This window comes from Gossypium arboreum, chromosome 8, assembly GCF_025698485.1.
Source record: "Gossypium arboreum isolate Shixiya-1 chromosome 8, ASM2569848v2, whole genome shotgun sequence".
Taxonomy (NCBI): domain Eukaryota; kingdom Viridiplantae; phylum Streptophyta; class Magnoliopsida; order Malvales; family Malvaceae; genus Gossypium; species Gossypium arboreum.
Window position 1 is genome coordinate 288,866 of NC_069077.1, and position 20,192 is coordinate 309,057.

General features: G+C 33.8%; 4 protein-coding genes and 1 non-coding gene across 5 annotated transcripts; 2 read left to right on the forward strand and 3 right to left on the reverse strand.

The window, feature by feature from the left end:
• Positions 1 to 193: 193 nt before the first annotated feature.
• LOC108469945 (ubiquitin carboxyl-terminal hydrolase 23-like) lies at positions 194 to 5,705 on the reverse strand. The gene is made up of 11 exons (XM_017771077.2): positions 5,152 to 5,705; positions 4,680 to 4,794; positions 4,369 to 4,479; positions 3,942 to 4,114; positions 3,425 to 3,751; positions 3,043 to 3,168; positions 1,991 to 2,611; positions 1,728 to 1,901; positions 1,005 to 1,638; positions 762 to 858; positions 194 to 619 (listed from the first exon to the last, which is right to left on the reverse strand). Exons 1-11 carry the CDS (start codon positions 5,491 to 5,493, stop codon positions 460 to 462), a joined length of 2,880 nt encoding a protein of 959 aa, XP_017626566.1. The 5' UTR covers positions 5,494 to 5,705; the 3' UTR covers positions 194 to 459.
• Positions 5,706 to 6,283: 578 nt separating this feature from the next.
• On the reverse strand, positions 6,284 to 8,386 carry LOC108468837 (40S ribosomal protein S12-like). Its single transcript, XM_017769698.2, has 5 exons — positions 8,251 to 8,386; positions 8,092 to 8,135; positions 6,831 to 7,119; positions 6,642 to 6,707; positions 6,284 to 6,544 (listed from the first exon to the last, which is right to left on the reverse strand). The coding sequence occupies exons 2-5, from the start codon at positions 8,097 to 8,099 to the stop codon at positions 6,491 to 6,493; spliced, it is 417 nt and encodes a 138-aa protein (XP_017625187.1). The 5' UTR covers positions 8,100 to 8,135; positions 8,251 to 8,386; the 3' UTR covers positions 6,284 to 6,490.
• Positions 8,387 to 8,389: 3 nt separating this feature from the next.
• On the reverse strand, positions 8,390 to 8,463 carry TRNAT-AGU (transfer RNA threonine (anticodon AGU)). The gene has a single exon. It is a non-coding gene; the product is annotated as a tRNA-Thr (tRNA).
• Positions 8,464 to 12,362: 3,899 nt separating this feature from the next.
• On the forward strand, positions 12,363 to 15,922 carry LOC108467540 (VAMP-like protein YKT61). The gene is made up of 6 exons (XM_017768189.2): positions 12,363 to 12,880; positions 13,272 to 13,369; positions 13,868 to 13,972; positions 14,102 to 14,167; positions 15,199 to 15,285; positions 15,535 to 15,922. The coding sequence occupies exons 1-6, from the start codon at positions 12,688 to 12,690 to the stop codon at positions 15,583 to 15,585; spliced, it is 600 nt and encodes a 199-aa protein (XP_017623678.1). The 5' UTR covers positions 12,363 to 12,687; the 3' UTR covers positions 15,586 to 15,922.
• A 1,300-nt stretch (positions 15,923 to 17,222) lies between these two features.
• LOC108467976 (uncharacterized) lies at positions 17,223 to 19,357 on the forward strand. Its single transcript, XM_017768814.2, has 3 exons — positions 17,223 to 17,651; positions 18,717 to 18,740; positions 18,849 to 19,357. Exons 1-3 carry the CDS (start codon positions 17,456 to 17,458, stop codon positions 19,148 to 19,150), a joined length of 522 nt encoding a protein of 173 aa, XP_017624303.1. The 5' UTR covers positions 17,223 to 17,455; the 3' UTR covers positions 19,151 to 19,357.
• The last annotated feature ends 835 nt before the right edge of the window (positions 19,358 to 20,192 follow it).

Genomic DNA, 20,192 nt, shown 5'->3' on the forward strand with positions numbered 1-20,192 from the left:
AAATCAACTGAAAAAAAAACATGTTCTTAAGCTTTGACGCCAGTCCCAATGAATAGATGTTTACTGCTTTCTTGTTAAATAGCTTCCAGTTTGAAGCATCGAATGTAAATTTGGCAACTTGTAGGAAAAGTTAGTATTATTAACCTAAAATTTAGCAGCATTGGACTTGACCTACACTAATAGTAGACCAAAATTTACTATGACAAATTCTTTATTCCATAGAACAGGTCCTTTTCGTCCGTGTGTCCCAAACTAAAACTATATAATGAAGAAACTCCAGAAAAGGAAAAGGAATAGGAAAAACTACAATTATCTGATGTTTTTTTTTCTCCACTTTAGACATTCTCCTGGTTACAAAATACAATTTCGCTCATGTCAACAAGACAGCAAGAATTACTGCATAAACTATAACAGCAGACAGAGAGGTCAAAATTGATCCAAATTGATAATGGATTTACTTCATATCCTGAATGGTAGGTTTTCTGATTTAGAATGGTCTAACTTAGCCTTCTTAAACTGTGTTTTCTTAGTGGCGATTTGTTGGAAAAGATTTGCACCGCCGAACTTGTGCTTATTTTGCCTTATCTTCTTCCTCTTACCCCTGTCATATTCTTCATCCCTGTACAAGTTTAAACAGGCATTAGGAGATTACAAGCTTCAAACCAGGCAATGTTATCAGGAAAGCACTTTCTTTTCTGGATCTTAATGGAACTCGCAGTTGAAGCTCATAACATATAAAGAATACATCTATGTTCACTCACCATTCATCTGGAACATAACCAATTCCTTTACTTTCCGAATCATTTGCTTCTATGGTCTGAGCAGGAGATACTAGGTCCATATCATCCCATCTCGCAACTGCAGCAAGCAAAACAGCCCAAAGAATAACATGAATGGAATGGGAGCATAACAAAAAATAAATGCAGATGATTTACATGAGAAATGAATTTCAATGTACGTGGCAAAAACAGCTGATGAAATAGATACTTTCGACGAGTACGCACCAGCAGTCTCCCCTAGACCTTTGGTAAGCACATGCCTATTTGGAGATGAGCCTGTTTTTCCATCTTTAAAAGAACCAATTTCTCTTGAATTATGCCAATTTGCTTCTAAGACTGAGCCAGAACTCCTTTCTGCTTGCTGATCACTTGCAAGAACAGTACCATTCTGATAAATCCTCTCTTTAACTTCTCCATTTATATTATTCATCAAAGAACCGGAGTTAATGTTAACATTTTTATTTGCTGCCTTTTTCCTCCTATGATGAATCAAACCCAAACTGATTGTGCTGAATTTCTCAGATGTAGATGACCCTAGATCAGAGGGAAAACAATCCTTATCCAATAAATTATCTTTTAAAAGAACATGGGCCTTTAATGTGCGTTTCTTGCTCTTTTTATGTTTCTTCTTGCTGTGCATGTGCAGAGATGCCCTGAAAATTTTTAATTTTATACCGATATGCATGTTTCTAAGCTGACGCTTCAGATGCTTCTTCGTTGGCTTTTTACAGGGTGCTTTAATTTCCAAAGATCCATTTGGAAGGCTCGAAGGGGATTCGAAAATTTTCTTTTTGCCACTATTGTCTCCCCTCTCATTCAGTGTCTTATCAATGGTACTGTGGCTGGAAACATCTCCTGCCTGGAAATGGTAAGGGAAAAAACCATAAATCAATATACAAGTACTACTATTATTACTAGTGGCAAATACTGAATAAGATATATATTCACCTGACTACTGTTACAAATTGGCTTCTCTGGAGACATAGTAGCCTGAGTATTCTTTGATGTTTCACTAGTAGTACTCATAGATAGAGCTTTACCAGGAACTTTCTTCACTGCTTTTTCTATCAAATCTTCTAGTGCAACAGTGCTTGAAACCTCAATCTTTGAAGCAAAACTAATCTGCAGTCATAAACGTTTAGAAATTAGAAACAGGTGCCAATGCTGCCCATGAGAGAAGCCTGTGTAGGGAATAAAACATGCATATTTACCTTCTGCAGGGTCTCTTTACTCGCGATCTTTTCAGTGCCCGAGTTCTGGAGACCACCACAATTGGGTGATAAGGTCACTGGGATTTCAAAACCACCTTCAGTGTTTCCCCTCTCATTGCAGTCACTATCTTTGCCACCACTAATAACAGTTGAATTTTCTGCTTTAGAACTGCCAAGATTCCCACCTACAGAACAAGCTGATGGTTGCAAGTCTTCACCTTGAACCAGATTTGAAGCACATGCTTCTGATGAATCCTTTGATGGTACATTGAAAGGGGGGAAAATAGACTCCTTAAGCACTGAACCTTCTGCCGTTACATGGTTTTGCAGAGATGGCACTTCCTTCATGATTGTCTCCTTCGACAAGTCACCATTAACAGTAACCTTTGGAGTCATAGCAGCACAAGTGCCTGAAGCACTTAACTTTTTACCAACGGAACCAGTTTGCATATGCTCCTTAAGATTTTGATTTAAAACAGACCTTCCATTAACATTTGCTTTTAAGTTATCCCTCTGAAGAATACCAGGAGCTTTTCTTGAAGCAGTATTTCTTCTGTCACGAACATAGAACAACATGTAAGCTTTCTGCTCCAAAACAGTCCTCTCACTGACCTGGACAACCTGTTGCATTATATTTGAAACAAATAAGAAGGCTCATTCCCAAGATCAACAATAATGCTCCTAGAAAGGGATCTTTCAAGTAATGGAATAAGAAAGAAAAACAGTTCTTCATCTCCACCCTTAAATCTCTCGTAATCCAGTTACATGTAATGATATAAATCTATATAGCATGTCATATTTGAAAAAGTTGAAGTAGCCATCCAGTTCTAATAGTGGACATGTCTTGCAACTTAAAAACATAGCACAGTAAGCCACGTGACTCAAAGGTAACAATGAGCTTCCACAGCTTGCAAAAATAACATGGTCAATAACAGTTCAGCATCTTGATCCTTTTCCAAATGACAAGACAATAACCACCACTCACTGATAAACCCTACTAGCATTCTAATAGAAAGAAAAAATTCTAAAAGGAAAACAGTTGTTTCAAGTACCCTGTTGTCATCAAGGGAGTACCACATGCCACTTGATGTGCGAACAAAACAGTAGTAGTGACCAGAATGAGTGCTCCATCCACAATGAACCAGAACACCGTAAAGAGTGTATTTCAAATCTCCTTCCTGCCAAGTCCAACAAACTTAGTTTTTCAAGCCTAGGTTCCTCACAGCAGAATGCTGTAAATATTGCATAATGGATTAAAAAATCAAACAGAATAAATAGCAATTGAACAGTAAACTTCTTCCTAGGATCATTGCCCCTTAAAAGAATGCATTATTCTATTTATACTACTTTTTGTGTCTCACAAAGAATGGATTCGATAGCCTACAAACACACTCGACAGAGAAAAGTAACAGTATTCAACAAAAGCTTACTCACATTGGAACCACTGACAAAAGGCTTCATGTCTAAGGTCGGACCAAATTCAACTTTGCGGTCAATCTTTTGCCCAAAATCATATGCACGAAATCTCTTCAGATGGATGGTAAGTACATGAGGTGCATTGTAAACTGTCAGCTGTTTGATTGCCTTAACTTTCTGCTTGCAGCGTTGGCACTGATACTGCCGCTCTCCTCCATCTAAAAGCTCCGCAGCAGTGAAATTCTTAAGTGCCTTATGCAAGGAATCTGCCTTGACTATTTCAAGACTTAAATCTAGGAAGGGATCAAATGTGTTGGAGCAGTAAGAACACTGCATGCATTTAACCTGAAGAAGTAACAAGAAGCTATTGAATACTGTGTGGAAGCATCATTTTATAATAAGTTTAAACAAACTTCGAATATTTATTAAGTGCACAAATATTTCTTGCATAATTGCAACATGTCCAAAATTGTCAAGATCTGGCAGAACTATTTACAATTTGGTCAGATCATAGTTGAGCAAGGAAAAAATGTACCTGACTACGAAGGCGACCTCCAAAGATCTTGTGCACCAAACTCTTCTCATAAGAGCTAGGGGATTCACTTGATACTCCTAAAGGTAAGCAGCACTTGTGCATGGATTCTAGCAGGTTTACCATGTATTCATGTGCATCCTCCTGTCGAGAGTTTCGGAAGTTGCGAGATATGCCTAACCATGAGTTAAGATCCCAAGTTCGGTAACTAAAGAGCAAAATGTCTTAAATCAGGTGAAACAATAATTAGCCACTACTATCAATGCTACGTCAGGTTTAAACAAATAACTCCCTCAAATAAATTTCAGATATTTATAGCTAACAGCATTGCCAAACCTAATCTCTGTTGGGTAGAGATTAACAAGCAAAATTTTCATGCACCTCAGCTGAATATCAGAATAGTTGGTGACATGACACACAAAAAGGATACAGCGTAGGTTTGAGACCAGATCCTTTGGTGCCAATATCCTCCCAGTTGATTGTAGAGCACGGTTAACATGTTTCTGGATAGCGCATAAGGCACAAAACCCAGCAATACGGCCTTCATAAACCAATTGGAACATGGACATCATCAGAAATAAAATACATAAACATGACATGTAAAACTAGACTAGCATTAAGGCCGGAACACCAAAACCATATGCATAAACATTGATGCACATAAATCAAAACATTAGTCTATATAGTACCGCATAACAGGAAGAAAAGAACAATAGAGCGAAAGATCATAGTTTTGCTCACAAGAACTTTGATGCGTGCCACTTTGTAGATAAGCTACCAAAGGCTCTGTGTATGTCAGACATTGTAATACCGAATTAAGAAAACATGTATTTCCAAGGTTCTCCAAACCAGCACCCTGTCAATTTTGAAAACCCTGTTAGTGGCTTCATTAATTAAAAAAAAACACCTATATTAGAACTTTCCAATAATAACAACAACAAAATCCAACACTGAAGACTAAGTTTACTAATTTGATTGAAGACACTTCATATTATTTTCAGAAGACCAAGAAAGCTCAAATGATATAAAAGAGACATAAAAAAAACCAAAAACTGTATTCTATATAGAAGCAAGCTCAAAGAAGTAACCCAGTTTAACCATTCATGAAAATATCCAAAACAAGACAAGAAAAAGGATGGAATTTGAATAAATTCATAAAATTAAGCAAATACTAAACGCCACCAAGATAATAGAACTCGAAATAAAAGCTTACAATTTTACGAAAACTAATCTTCAAACCGAGAATTGGATCCAAACCAGTCTCCCACATATCCGTCCCATCAGCCTTCCTTCCTTTAGCACTCAATAGATCCGATCCCACCCCGTTTACACGCTTCGTATCCGACCCAGTGTTCAGCGTCTCGATTCTAAAATCCCCATCGTCGCAACTTTTAAACGCATTAAAGGGCTTCCTCGCTGGATGAAACTCGATCTTTTTCTTAGAGAAGTCAAAACTGATAGAAGCAGAATCCAATGACCCGTTTCCAAGATCCGAACGCTCCTCCATTTCAGCTTTGATGCTCAATTCCGAGTTACTAATCATCGTCGCTTCCATGTTAATAAAAAGATAGTTAGCCTATAAGTTCCGTCCCCGTTTTCAATTCCAACGAATAGAATTTTTTCAGTGGAAAAAAATGCAAAAAGAAAAATTGATAATAAAGCAGAGTGCTTTTTCGGCTTCTGCGAAAGAGGAAGAGAAAGAGAGAGACGAAGCTCACTATTAAACCCTACAGCAAAGACCCCAAAATTAAATTTTAATATTTTTTAATTGGTTGTTGAATTTTTTTGGTTAGCGTGGAGCGCGACGCAGCTGATTAGAATTTTTCCTGGTACAACGCGTTTGGAAACAACCAATGGGGAACCGCCACGTTGTGTGGAGATCAAAGAATTGGCTGGCCTCAATCTTAAAAAAAAAAAACTACAAATACAATTTCCTTAAAAGTAAATTTTATAAAATTTGCGATTACAATTTTAAAATTTTTCTTTGGTAATTTTTCTTATAAATACGTAGGCAAAAGTATATTAATTTATTTTTCAATATTTTTATGTATTCCGAATATATTTAAAAATTATATCTTGAATATATTTCAAACATTCATTAAATTTAATGCCAATATTTAAAAACAATGTAAAAGTACAATACAACCATTTAACATTGTATTTTACCTCTTTATTAAAAATTAATAAATTAATCTCTACATATTAAATTAAAATTTTAATTTTTATTAAAACCAATTTATTCTTTAATTTAAAATACAAAATTAATTAAAGACAATAAAATACAATTCCGCTTATAGTACATCTTCTAATACTTTAGCTTAAAAACAATGAAAAATCAGAGCAACTTATTAAAACCACAATCCCATGAATTTATATATATTTCAATCAACCACACCAGCAAGGCAGCAACTCAGCATTGCAACATTTCTCAAAGAAACAAAATCTCAACATCATTGGTCTGTTGTTCACTATCAAATCCATAAAACACAAAACAAAAAACTGCTTCTACAAAAAAAATAATAATAAATAAAGGGAACCATCCTCTAATTTGCTTAATCCTTGTGCTGCTGAACAACCTCGACAGCCTCGTGTTGTTCGCCGTAATCCTGCAAGATAAGAATAAGATAAATCCCGACATTCATAAATACAAATAAAAAAATGAGGTTAAAGAAAAATGGATTGGATCAACAAATATGTCCATACCTTGACAACTACACAAGAGCAGCCAACTACCTTCCTTGCTTTCCCCTCGGAATCTATCTTGCATAACTGCATGCATCAATGAAGCACATTTAGCATTTACAGTAATGGGTTATGGCTCTTTCAATTCGGTTGCATAAGCAAAAGATAAATAATTCGTGCTCAATAACTGAGTGATGAGAATTTACTTACACCAGCCCACTCGCCGAGAGCTTTGGCACTAGGAGCACGTAGCATTTTAACATTATGATCAGCGCAGAGGGCCTTGACCAGTTTAACATAATCTGGCTGATCACAGTCATCGGCTATAACACAAAGATGCGCGCTGTGTTTTTCAATTGCCTTGGCAGCTTCGTGTAAGCCTCGAGCAAGCCCACTGTGAGCTTTTGACTTCCTAATCACAAGTGGCAAGGCTGTGATAATGTCCATTGGCTCACCAATGACTGCTGCTGCGTCCGGTTGGGCAACCGCAACTTCTTCTCTGCAAAAACAATAAGGTAGAATACAATGTAAACACGTATAGATGAAGTAAAAACTAAAAACCGAATAAAAAAGTATGACATCTTTCAAAGAAACAAATAAAGACAGAAGCAGAAGTTCGGGGGATCATAATGGGTTGTGAAGCTGCCAAAAATATATGTTGGGAAAAATGGAATCCAAATAAGGCTTAATATCTAGATGTAGCAAAATAGAATGATTCGAAAACAAATAATATAAATGCAACATTCATCATTATTTTCCAAATCCATGATTCCTACAGATACATGTAACTTGAAATTCATGTATTTTAAACCTTTCAAATACATACTTCTTGAGGGGAGGTTGGTCTAGGACCCTCCAACAGTAAAGCTATTGTGCCCAAAGTGTCTATGCTCAGTTTTAGCCACGGACGGCCAAATGCTCACATTTCCTTGGTGGTTAGACGCTACCCGAACTTCGTGAACCCGTTGGGCTCTCCTTAGAGTCAGGAAACAGAACACGGGGATAAAAGTGAGCATAGACACCCAGGGCACAACACCTCCACTGTCTGAGGGTCCAAGACCAACCTCCCCTCAACAGTACTTAAATTAAACTTTGACTAATTTATACACTACTTAATGCAATTTCATTCTCACAATTTATATGCCAAAAGAAATCCAAATCCAAATTTTCGAGTTCGGTAATTGTAATTTCTAGAACAAAACAAACAAGTGAAACCAACTATGCAGATCATCTCAAACAAAATACAAAGCAACCTATATGATCATTACAATAAAACACCACAGCAACTTATTTCCGCACTTAAACAAACAAAACCCAAAGCCTATATAATGAAAAATGCAAACAATTTCAAATCAAATGGAGATACAAAACAAACCCAACAACCAGATCAAAATTTATGGGAAATACCATTGATATTCTTCTAATAAACATGGCCTTGAACTATTAGAGATGAAAAAAAGTATTCACTTACCCTGACATTTTTTGACCTCAAGTTGTGATCGTAAGCTCTGCTTCCTGGTAGACAAAGGCAACGAAACAGATCCCTTTAGTTAAAGATCAAAGGGAAAAAAACACAAAAAGAAATGAAGTAGCAAGAATAAGATTTAAAGACCCAATGAAGGGGGCTAACCTCGGAATGAATGAAACGAAGAGCGGCAACCACAACTAACCTAGTGAGTGGCGAAGGAGGAGGATCTAATTTTATACCGCAACCCTATTTTTAGATGTTTTGCCCTTGAAAAAAAGGGACGAGGTAAGAAAGAACGCTCTGCTTTCATTGAGAGTCGAACTCAAGACCTCCCGCTTACTAAACGGGTGCTCTAACCACCTGAGCTATGAAAGCTTCTTGCTAAGTGGCTCTTGAGGTTACAAGATATCGGCATTTACACGCATCCGCAAATGAATGCCAAGATCAGTTGGGAGACCATGGACCTTCTCGTCAACTTCTATAATGCACTTGTCATCGGCTGCTTCGCAACCAGACCAGCCATCTTCAGTACCCGTTCTTCTCTGCCGTCCGATTGTTTATGTCTAATATTTAGTGCAAATGGTTAGTAATATCATCGAACCATATTTGCCATAGACAGCTCAGAGGATAAGCCATGGAGATGGGGTTGAACTCTCTCACTTCAACTTTAGGTCTAAATGAATGAGGTTATATTGAGTTGGAAGGTTGGAATAGCTTTAGGAGTTAGAATAAAAGGTAGTGGGAAACAAGGTGAGCTGATGAATGAGATACTTTCCAGTTGTAATGCCCGCACAAGGTGACATGGATGACTGGACTAGTAGACACCATTACTTTCTATACCTTCACTTTGTATACCATTACTTAACATCATTGTTCATTATAATAAAGAAATGCTAACTTTGTTTTTTTTAAATCACACTACATTATTTATGTTTTTGTTTGTTTGATATCTCAAATCTAAAGGGTTATAAAACAGATTTAAAATTACGTGAATCATGAAAAATTAATAATTAATTTATAAAAGTTGATTTTATTTGGTGGAATAATTATTAGAATCAATAATTTTTTCTTTGAATATATCGACTTCACGAATATCATTAATCAATCTAAAATGATTAAATTGACAAGAATATTACCAAATAGTTAAATTTTGGCTCCATTTACCATAGTGAGAATAGATGAAATAATGGCATTTTTAATCTTGTCAGATATTAAGCTCATAAAAACCTATGTTTATGTTTTGTTTAGAAGTTTTAATCTCATAAATATTATACTAATTTATATGAATTTTAGAATATTAAATTGTCAATAAATGGAAGGAGGATAAATGTGGAAAAAACAGAAAGAAGGACAAGACAGGAGAGGAGTAAAGGTAAAAAATAGTGGTAAATAAAAGCAGAGTGGGTAGGGACCAGGGAGTTGTTTAGGGTTTGGAAAGACACGTTAGTTAAAGAAAGAGGCTTTGCTCTCAGAGGAGGTGGCTGGTTTCACAAGGGCGGTTGACCCAACTCCTCTGATCGACAGCGGAGCCTATGATTTCACCTCCTCCATCTTCTTCATCCACAACAGCCCTTTACCTCTGTCTTATTCTTACAACTAAAATATTCCATCGCTATTATTATGGCCTTCTGCTTCTGTTTCTGTTTCTGTTCTTTGTTTCTTCCCTTCTTCTTCTTCTTCTCTCTCGAAATGAGGCTATGATGATGATGATGTCGTCTTTTGCTTATAAAAGACCAGACTTTGAAGGGAAAAAAAACAAGGCCGTTGCTTGGCGGGTCAGAAACTCTTGCTTCTTGCAGCCGCCGGCCCTTGTTTCCTTCACTTGTCTGAAAAAAGGCGAATCTGAGCCTCTATTTTCAAACCCCATTTTTTTCTTTTCTTTTGGTTTGATTGTTTATTTGGACAATAAACAACTGTAATTTCTAAATTTATCAACAAACAAACCTCAAAATGTTTTAATTTGTTCCTATCCATTAGATCTTCCTCTTAGCTAATTATTATAGCTTAAATGGATATTTAAAATTGAAACTCGTTATCAAAATATAAACACAGTTATTACATGAAAAATAAATAAATTATTTTCGCACTCTCTATTTTTAAGGATAATATAAATTTTTACCTCGAATTTGAAAATCAGTTGACTTGAATCTATTTTCCATTCACTTTCGCACTTAATCTTAGCAAATACATTTATTTTGATTTTTAACTTCTTGAAAAATATAAAATATAATGACAGGAATATAATATTATCACCTGAAATTTAAAAATTTTATATAAATTTATATATTGATGCGATTCGTTGAGAGCACCAAAAATATTTTATTCCTTGTAAAATAATAAAAATAACAGTAAAAAAAAAATAGAGTCGAATCCTCAGGAACCGGATTGTACGAATACTTGTTTCTTAAAATCTTAGACAATTTTTTGGCCAAGAAACTTACATTCCTGAAAAAATAAAAAATAAAAATAGAATTAAGAATTTTAATTTGAAAAAATAAAAATAATATTTAAATTAAATTGAAATTACGAAATTAAATAAATGACGGAAATTGAGATGAGAATATATAAAAATAATAAAGAGAGTTAAAGGAAAAGAAATTCTTATTGGTAGATTCTAGCCTCCAGTTGTCTCATTCCGCCTTGGGTTTAATACTTGCTTTTAAGCCAGTTATAGTGGAAGAGGACGCCTACGATCACTAGCTCTAAAGATTAGACTTACAATTTTTAAAGAATCTAACTTTAACCAGTAATCTATGCTAGATTAACGCTTCTCAATGGCGAATCCCACGTCATTTTGTCTCTTTAGCTTGCCAACTTATGATGCAATAAGTTAACGAACCAACTGTGTAATCCTTCCAAAACATACAAAGTAGCCGCCTTGGACGGAAGCGTCAACCCGTAGTGCGAAGAAATAATAAATACTTGTCGAGAATGCTAAGTACGGATTCTAGGCCTCAAGAATAAAAAAGAGGATTTTATTGAAAGAAAATGTGAAAAAACAAAAGCTTAAACTTTCAGGGAGAGAATGTTTACAAAAAAGGATAAACTTCAAATAGAGTCACTTCACCCCCTATTTATAGTGCTAGGGAGATAGTCTAATTGAACTTAAATTCTAAAAAGATAAATACATTTAATTAAAGATAAATAAAGATAATTAAAATAAAATCCTAAATTTGAATAATTCTAATAATTAGTTAATATTAATTATCCTAATATAAATAAAATGGAGTCTTATAGAATAAAATCTCTTCTTTTTGCGTTTTTAGTCCTTGTGTCTTTCACGCTCGCACTTTTGGCACAATCTTTTTCTGTGTCGCATATCACCCAATGTGTCTCCAAATTAGCATACATCCCTTAATTTTGCTTTTGCCTCCAAATCAGTCCCTAAAAGATAAAAATACATAAATAGCTCAAATTAGTAGGATCAAGCTCGAATAAACACATGATTAATACATAAAATACGTTATTCTAGAGCATTATCATATATTGAGATACAATTTTACAATATTTTATTCTTGTACTATTGACAAACACTCATTATTTATTAAATATTGGAAAAGAAGATGAATTAATAGGTATTTTATCACTCAATTATAAAAAATTATAAAATAGTTAATTATTATTATTTTATTATCAACCTTTAAATAGTAATAAAAATTTAATTTTTAAAATTAACATAATAGTAATTTTAACATTTAATATTTATATACTGTATTAATTTAGTCATAATTTAAAAGAAAATAATTATAAACATTTACACATTGTGTATTTTTATAGTTTTATTTTATTTGTAACACTAATAGTTGATTTTAAAAATATGAGGAAAGATGAAAATTGTTATCTTAGATTTTTGATTATTTTTGTAATTTATATATTTTCTATAAAATTTAATTGATAGGTTTTTAGTTTTTAACGAAGAAAAGTAAAATAAATTGATACAATCTATAAATATTGAGGGTTAAAATGACTGTTATATCATTAGTAATTTAAAATGACAGGTGATAAAAAAGAAATTTTAAAAATTAAATGATAAAAATGAAAAGTTAGATAAATAGATTATTATTTTGTAATTTAATAATAAAAATAGTTAGGTCGCGTAGTTTATCAAATTAAAAAAAAATGCTTTATATGATTTGTAAATTTCTTTGGGCTATTAATACAATCCAAGCAGGCCGACCAAATCCAATCCTCTTAAGTGGATTAAGTATAACTAGACTGAACGGGTCCAGCTTGAAATGTACAATTATAATGAAAAACGGCCATAAAACGAGATTATGGTAGGATCAAACAGATGAACGGTCATAACCTATCAAACTTCCTACGACCTTTTTTTTGTCGGCACATTAAATGCGAGCCAGCTAAGCGATTGCAACGAGTCTAACAAAATTCCGGCTATACCAGATCTTTATTCCCCACTATCCTCTTCCCTTTCCTCTTACGAATCTTTTACTTGAGAAACCAAACAGACACAAAAAAAAAGCATTTATTTTGTTATCGCCAGAGCGAAAAAGTGAAGAAAATAAAATTTATTATTTTATTAAAGTTCTTGTTTTGTGGGAAATTGAGAGAAAAATTTGAAAAAAAATAAAAAAATCCAAGATGAAGATCACATCGTTAGTAGTGCTGAAGTGCAACCCGGAAGGATCCGATCCGATAATACTAGCGAACGCTACCGATTTGAGCCATTTTGGTTACTTCCAAAGGTCAAGCGTCAAGGAGTTCATCGTTTTCGTTTCTCGAACTGTTGCTAAACGTACTCCTTCTGGTCAGCGCCAATCCGTTCAGCACGAAGGTAAGTCATTTCAGTTCAACACGATTTTAGTTTATTGTTTTCGCGTTTTAAGGATAGTATTTGTTTTCTTGATGATCAATATCTGTAGTGATTTGATTCGTAACACCTTGTTTAGATCTTTAGTGTTATATATTGTATTAGGTTGTTAATTTTCTTGATCTGTTCCTGAAGGAGATTTTAGTAGTAACAGAAACCATAATTCGGATGCTTTTCCTCACGATTTATAACTAATTGACCTTGAATGTTTACTTGATCTTTTTTTTTGTGGATTTCGTTTCTCTTTTTAGGGTTTTTGAGAGTATCATTTGATTGACTTTGATGAGACAGTGAGAAATTATTTTTGTATTTTTCTGAAACTTCTAAATTTGTCTTTTTGGTGATATTAATGTAGAGTATAAGGTACATGCTTACAACAGAAATGGACTTTGTGCCTTGGGATTTATGGATGATCATTATCCAGTTCGAAGTGCTTTTTCGCTTCTCAACCAGGTAAAAGAAACTAAGTGCTTCATTTCTTTCCGTTTCATTATTTCCTTTATGCTTCACTGTCTTCTAATATTTTTTACTGCAACCAAGTGAACAAAATTTTAGCTTTTAGTTCTTGTAGCCAATCCTAAATATATTATGACTAAGGCTTGTTCGTTTGGTTTGGTTTGGTTTGGTTATATAGAAAGTATCGATATCTGTTGAAATTTTCTTTTAAGTATGATTACACTTTGTTTTAGTTTCACTTTAAAACTTGTCATGTTTATGCTTGTTGCTTAGCACGACTGTTAGTGTATAGATGGATAGATGAATTTGTTGAGGAAAATATTGTGTTTACAATGCCTTAAAGAGTGTAAGATGATGTCAAGTGTCTGTGGATCGCATATTATCATATCACATTTGATATGCATATGTTTTTTACCATTCTTTGCTTCGATTTTGTGAGAATTTTCTGATAGTTTGTATCTTTCTTTTTATATTTCTAATGATTATGTTTGGCAGATTCTAGATGAATATCAGAAAAATTTTGGGGAGTCTTGGAGAAATGCACAAGCTGATAGCACTCAACCTTGGCCGTATCTGAATGATGCTTTGACCAAATTTCAGGTATCTCTTTCCTTTTTCGTGCGTGTTTGCTCTAGTTTTAATGTGCTCGGAAGCTATTTAAAGGATATTACTTGGAGATTTAGAGAAGTTTTTTTGAAAATCCTTTTCTGACCCACTTTCCACCTTCAGGACCCTGCAGAGGCGGATAAATTATTGAAAATTCAGAGGGAGTTGGATGAAACTAAAATCATCCTTGTAAGTATTCTGTGTTGATGCAAAGATTGAGGATTTCGTATGCTTTCCCTTTAGTTTTCAGATATCATAGCTTGGGATCTTCTTGGAATGATCATTTTGTTGACAATTCATACTCGTATTAAATCTTGGGTGTGTAACATGAAAAAGTCATGCTTTAGATTGAAATTATTTTTTCTTTGGTGTTTTGATAAATGATAACATATATAGAAAGATTTGTTTATATACAGCAAACCTGTTAGTATCATCATGGATGTTGTATAACTAGGAGTGTTGTTGAGGGAACTGGATTTGTGCTTTTTGGGTTGCATGAATAGGAGTATAATTTGCAATTTTGTCTGTTTCTTTAATTCTTACTTTGTTATCAGGAAAACCGAAACTGGGTTTGTTTATGTTATAGCATATTGCATCGCCCATTGGTTAGTATCATCATGGATGTTGTATAACTAGGAGTGTTGTTGAGGAACTGGTTTTGTGCTTTTTGGGTTGCATGAATCGGAGTATAATTTGCAATTTTATCTGTTTCTTTAATTCTTACTCTGTTATCAGGAAAACCATAACTGGTTTTGTTGATGTTATAGCATATAGCATCTGGGGGGAAGAAAGATGTTAGTAAAATATTCAAGTTTAGGCTATATGGCCGCTAAATGGCTATTTGGGTAAGAAAAAGAAGGTTCATTCTTTGCATGTGGGATTTATTACAGAACCTTCAGCAGATTGTTTTATAGTTTCATATTTTTGGCATTGTTTTATAGTTTCATATTTTTGGCACATGAGCAATTAATGAGTACCGTATGCTCATTCTCTCTATTTTCTTGACTTCAGGATTTTTAAGGAACATCAGAGATCTAATGACTAATGGTTAAATAGCAGCCTGTTTTTCATCTTCCCAATCGTTAATTTTCTGTCAACTGTTTGCTTTTAAACATGTTACCTGAAGATGAAATGTTGAAATAATTACTATGCTTGTCTTAGCGTATGACTGATTATTATTTTTTCTTGCATTCGTTGAAACAATTATTTTATTGATGCAGCATAAAACTATTGATAGTGTGCTTGCACGAGGTGAGAGGCTGGACAGTTTAGTTGAGAAGAGTTCAGATCTGAGTGCTGCGTCTCAGGTAACACTTGCGGCACTTAACAAAATCCCATGCATTAACCATTTTACATATACATCAAACTCTACTAATCATCATCAGTGTTTCGTCCCTATTTAACATGTTTATTACTAGTTTTCCATTGTAGTGTCGGTTTTACTCTGTCCCTCATCCATTCTATTTCTGTTTTAGAACTTCTTACTACTGTCTTTTCTAAATTGGAAAAACCATTTATGTTGCTAACATTGAACATAATTGTGGTCTTTGAAACAGATGTTCTACAAGCAGGCTAAGAAAACCAATCAATGTTGTACCATACTGTAAACTTGCAAGAGAAAGCAACAATGTTGTGATATGGGATTCGTTTATGTTGGCCTCTAAAGTTGATGATGATTGATGACTGAAAACTTGTGTTTATAATATGGCTTTTCAAGATTGTTTGCTGGTGAGAATTCCTGATCTTTCCCCTTTCTGGGCAATTTGTTGTTTGGATGAAAAGTGGAAGGGTAAACAACTGGTCTCACCATTGGCGGTGTATTAGATATTTTTTTCTTTTCTTTGTACTCGACTTGACAAATAGATCTTATTTCTTGTTTCTGTGGATAGTAATATAATATAATATAATAATTTGTGTTGGCTTGTGTTGTGTTGTTTGATTAAATCTGTTATTTGTGTTGGTTTAATTATGGTTAATTCAACGCATGTTGAGATCTGTGGAACGCATGTATATTAAATAATAATTTATATGGTAAAAGTACTATAGAGATTTCTATATTGGAAGTGTAGGTTATATTTTGCTTTTTATTTAGAAAATGGTCGATTTAATTTTTGTATGTTAGATTAAAGTGTAAACTAGTCATTTTATTAGAAATTTTGTTAGAAATTTTATTTATTTGTGTATTTTATGTTAATGTACATTAAATTTTTAATAGAAAATTTAATTTGTTCTTTGATTTAATGTATAGAAATTATTTGAGTAAATAATGTAAAATGCAATTCAAATAAAGGTCACTGTAGTACTTTTATTTAATCCATATATGATTTTGTTTTTGTATTTGATAGACTACTCTTCCATAGGGATATTTTACGGATTTTATGAGGTTTGGTATTGGTTACGCCCTATATAAGGAAAATTTGCTTTATGGTATTGTTAACATTTCGAACTGAGCATTACCGAGCCTACGGATTGGCCATCTTAAACCATGCTGTTGGCACCGACAAAAATGTGTCTTGAGTTGTCACTCTATCGCCAGCCCTTTCTTCATTTCCAAAATCCTTGCCGACTTTGCTTTATAATATGGTATAATTGTATTTTCAACTTCTCTAGTTATTTTCTTTAACATGTTCGATTTTGGTTCTGCTGTTAACTGCTATGAACCCTCTTATGTATTAAAGACATTTTGTTTTCGGATGTTGTTGGGAGGCCTTTCTCCCGTACTGTTGATTTTTAAATTTAATGTTTCTGCTCCTTATGACAATAAATAAATAAAAAAGGTTCTCTTTAACATAAAAAAAATTGGTTTTGATTTTTTCTGAAATATATAAATTTATCTTGGTTTTCTAAGACAATTTCTAAATATGCATTTCATTTTACCATGCAAACAAAATGATTGCCGAGAACAATGTTAAACTCAGCATCTACCTTCAGATTTCTATGCAAAATTCTATAAATATACATGTTCTTTAAAAGTAGCTATGTTCGGGTTTTGTATTTAAATATGGAATTTTTTTAATATTTTCAAATTGGAATAACAGTATTTGATGATTTAAACTACTAAAATAATTTCATCTCTCTCAAAAAATATATTTTATGGAACTAATAATATTATTTTCACTATTCCCCTTGAAATAAAATAAAATGAAAGAGGCAAGCTAAAAAGTCAAAACCGACAGCACTTTGACGGATGAGAAACGGATTCCATTTCATAGAATTTTTCAACATTTACAAAATAAATTATATTTGTTGGGCCTCGATAATTTAACTTTGTGACGGTGAATCTACCTCTGCCTTTGGTTTACACTGACTTCTTCAAAACTAACCAAGCTTTTTTTAAAAGAAAAAAAAACCCATTAAAATGACAGTTGAAGCAAGCAAACAGTAGTTTCATATAATCACAGCAATCAATTCATCCCTGGCTGAATCTCAGTATTACATAGAAAACCCAGACTAAACAAAAACAGAGATTGAACCATCATGTCACGGCGATCATCAGGGACATGGTTGAGGTTATGCCTCGTAATATTTGCAGTAGTTTCAGCACTGGCAGTATGTGGACCTGCTCTTTATTGGAGATTCAAGAAAACTCTCAGATTCGTCGATTCCAAATCCTCTTGTCCTCCTTGTATCTGTGATTGTCCTCCTCCTCTTTCCCTCCTCAAGATTGCCCCTGGTATTATTAATGCTTTTCCTTTTTTGTGCGTGTATTAATCGATTTTTTTCTTTTTCCTGATTCTGGGGTTTTCTCAGAATTTGATTTGGATCGGTTGTTTGTTTGTTTATTGGAGTGAAGTTAAGCTTACCCATTTCTTGAATTCGAGGTTTTGATCTGTTTTTGTTGCTAATTATATATGTTCCGTAGCTTTCACCCAGTGAGATGCTACGTTCAGTTTTGGAGTTAGAATTAAAATTTCCTGTTCCTTTGATTTGAGATTTTGATCCATTGCTGCTGCTAATTTCAGTTTAGATTGTTGCTTGTTTAATCATGTATCGAGTCAAGGAATTTAAGAACAACTCGTTTTGATTTTGTCATTGGCTACTAATTAAAGAACCCAACTTCTCTACACTGTACACAAACCTTATTCATAGCCTTGAAGAAACAATTGTTTCCTTTTTTTCTAGTGTTTTCGGTCTTTTCATTTTAGGAAGGTGGATATAAACAACAACCTTCTTGGATTTGTCCTTCAAAGGAAACCGCTATTAATATATCCCGGCATGTTAAACTTTGTCTTGCTGTGTTGTTGAGCTTGTGAAGATGAGTTTATTGATACTCAATAATGAAATACATGAATGTTCTGTGAATGATGGAAACGACTATAATTCAGTAATTTCATTGATTATTTTCGGTGCCATTGCACCATTGATCTTGCTTTTAGTTAAGTAACTGTCCAAGTGTCCAGAATATGAATAAATCTGGTGTTGATCATGAAACAGTACTTGCATTTATGCTGGTCGTATTCTTCACAAACCACATTGATACAAAATAACAAGCACTGAGTGAAATTTATCGAATTTTTATACATTACATGAACTTCCATTTTTGTACTTGTGAGCAGAACCTGCTGGTCTTTTGTGCTGTTGGTTTCCTTTTGTGTTTGTGTGTGTGGGTTCCTGCTAGTCATCATGGTGGTGCTTGTAAAGTTTTGTAACATGTTTTCATGTATCTGGTACTCGAAACTTTTGGTTACCTATGTGAATAGCTCACATGTTTTTCTGCTTTTTTTGGTTCTTTTGGCAGGGTTGGCCAATCTCTCAGTCACAGGTTAGATTTATTCCTGCAACTCGAATCAGTTGATATTATAACTTATTGCTTTATACTCGTCATTTTTGTTTATCGTACATGCATAATATGATTAACGGTGACACACAGATTGTGGAAGCAACGACCCCGATCTCAAGAAAGAGATGGAGAAGCAATTTGTGGACCTTTTAACCGAAGAGTTGAAGTTGCAAGAAGCTGTCGCCGAAGAGCACACTCGCCATATGAACATTACCTTTGGTGAAGCCAAAAGGGTGGCTTCCCAATATCAAAGGGAGGCAGAAAAGTGTATTGCAGCCATAGAAACCTGCGAGGGAGCCAGAGAACGGGCTGAGGCGTTGCTAATCAAGGAGAGGAAAGCTACCACGATATGGGAACAAAGAGCTCGACAAATGGGTTGGGAAGGTGAATAACTTTCTACACAGTTCATATGAATTATCATAGTCTCTAGAATTTGATATTTATTGAAGATGGCAAGCTAAGTTGCTTATGCCTTGAGCAGTGTTGTTAGGGCAAATGGCCCCATTTATATAGTTACCTTAAAATTCCTTGCAAGTATGTAAACAATTTTCACCTCTAATTTTTCATACTATTGTCTGCAATATCTTCACTTTAAACAATTTTCTTGAATTATTTGAATTAGACACTTGTGTCTGACACATGTTAGGTCAATGTTAGATAGGGATAATCAAAGTCCGGGTTAAATTGCTGTTTTAAATAGATTCTTAGAAATCCAAACTTGGTAAAAGTATCATAGAGATCTTTGTATTAAGATTGTATTGTGTTTTGCTCTTTTATTAAAAAAATGAATAATTTAGTTCTTTTATGTGAAATCAAAGAGTAAATTAATCTATTTTGTTAAAAATTTCATCTATTTTTATAGTGAAAATCTGGCATGATTGTCAGAATAACCAGACAGTTATGTGTGCTTTATGTTGATCTACAATGACCAGTTTTTAATTATAGAAATAAGTTTTTGCTTTGCTTCTTAATCTCCTCCCGCCACACGTCGATTCCAATCGTTAGAAAAAGCTGTTCTCGAACAGGTAGGTATGGTGGTCTCCTTATACGCAATTTCAAGTGATATTTTTAACAAAAGAATTCATCTGCTCTTTAATCTAATACACATGAATTAATTCGACTATTTCTTTAGTAGATGGAGCAAATTGTAATTTAACTCTTAATATAAAACTTCTGTGATACTATTACCAAGTTGTTTTAATATGGCAATTAACTCTCATATCTAAATCCTAAAATAGTTAAGATTCACTTATATTTAAATATAATCCATGTTCCCCCACTTCTAAATGGCATGGACCGACAGAAGGAAAAATATTTTGTTTTTTCCTTTGTCTAAGTTAAATAAGTTTATATTTATGTAAAGATGGTATTGTATTTCAAATACAAGAATAAGGTTTTAATTTTACTTTTGCTTTTAATAGTGTGTTTCTACAT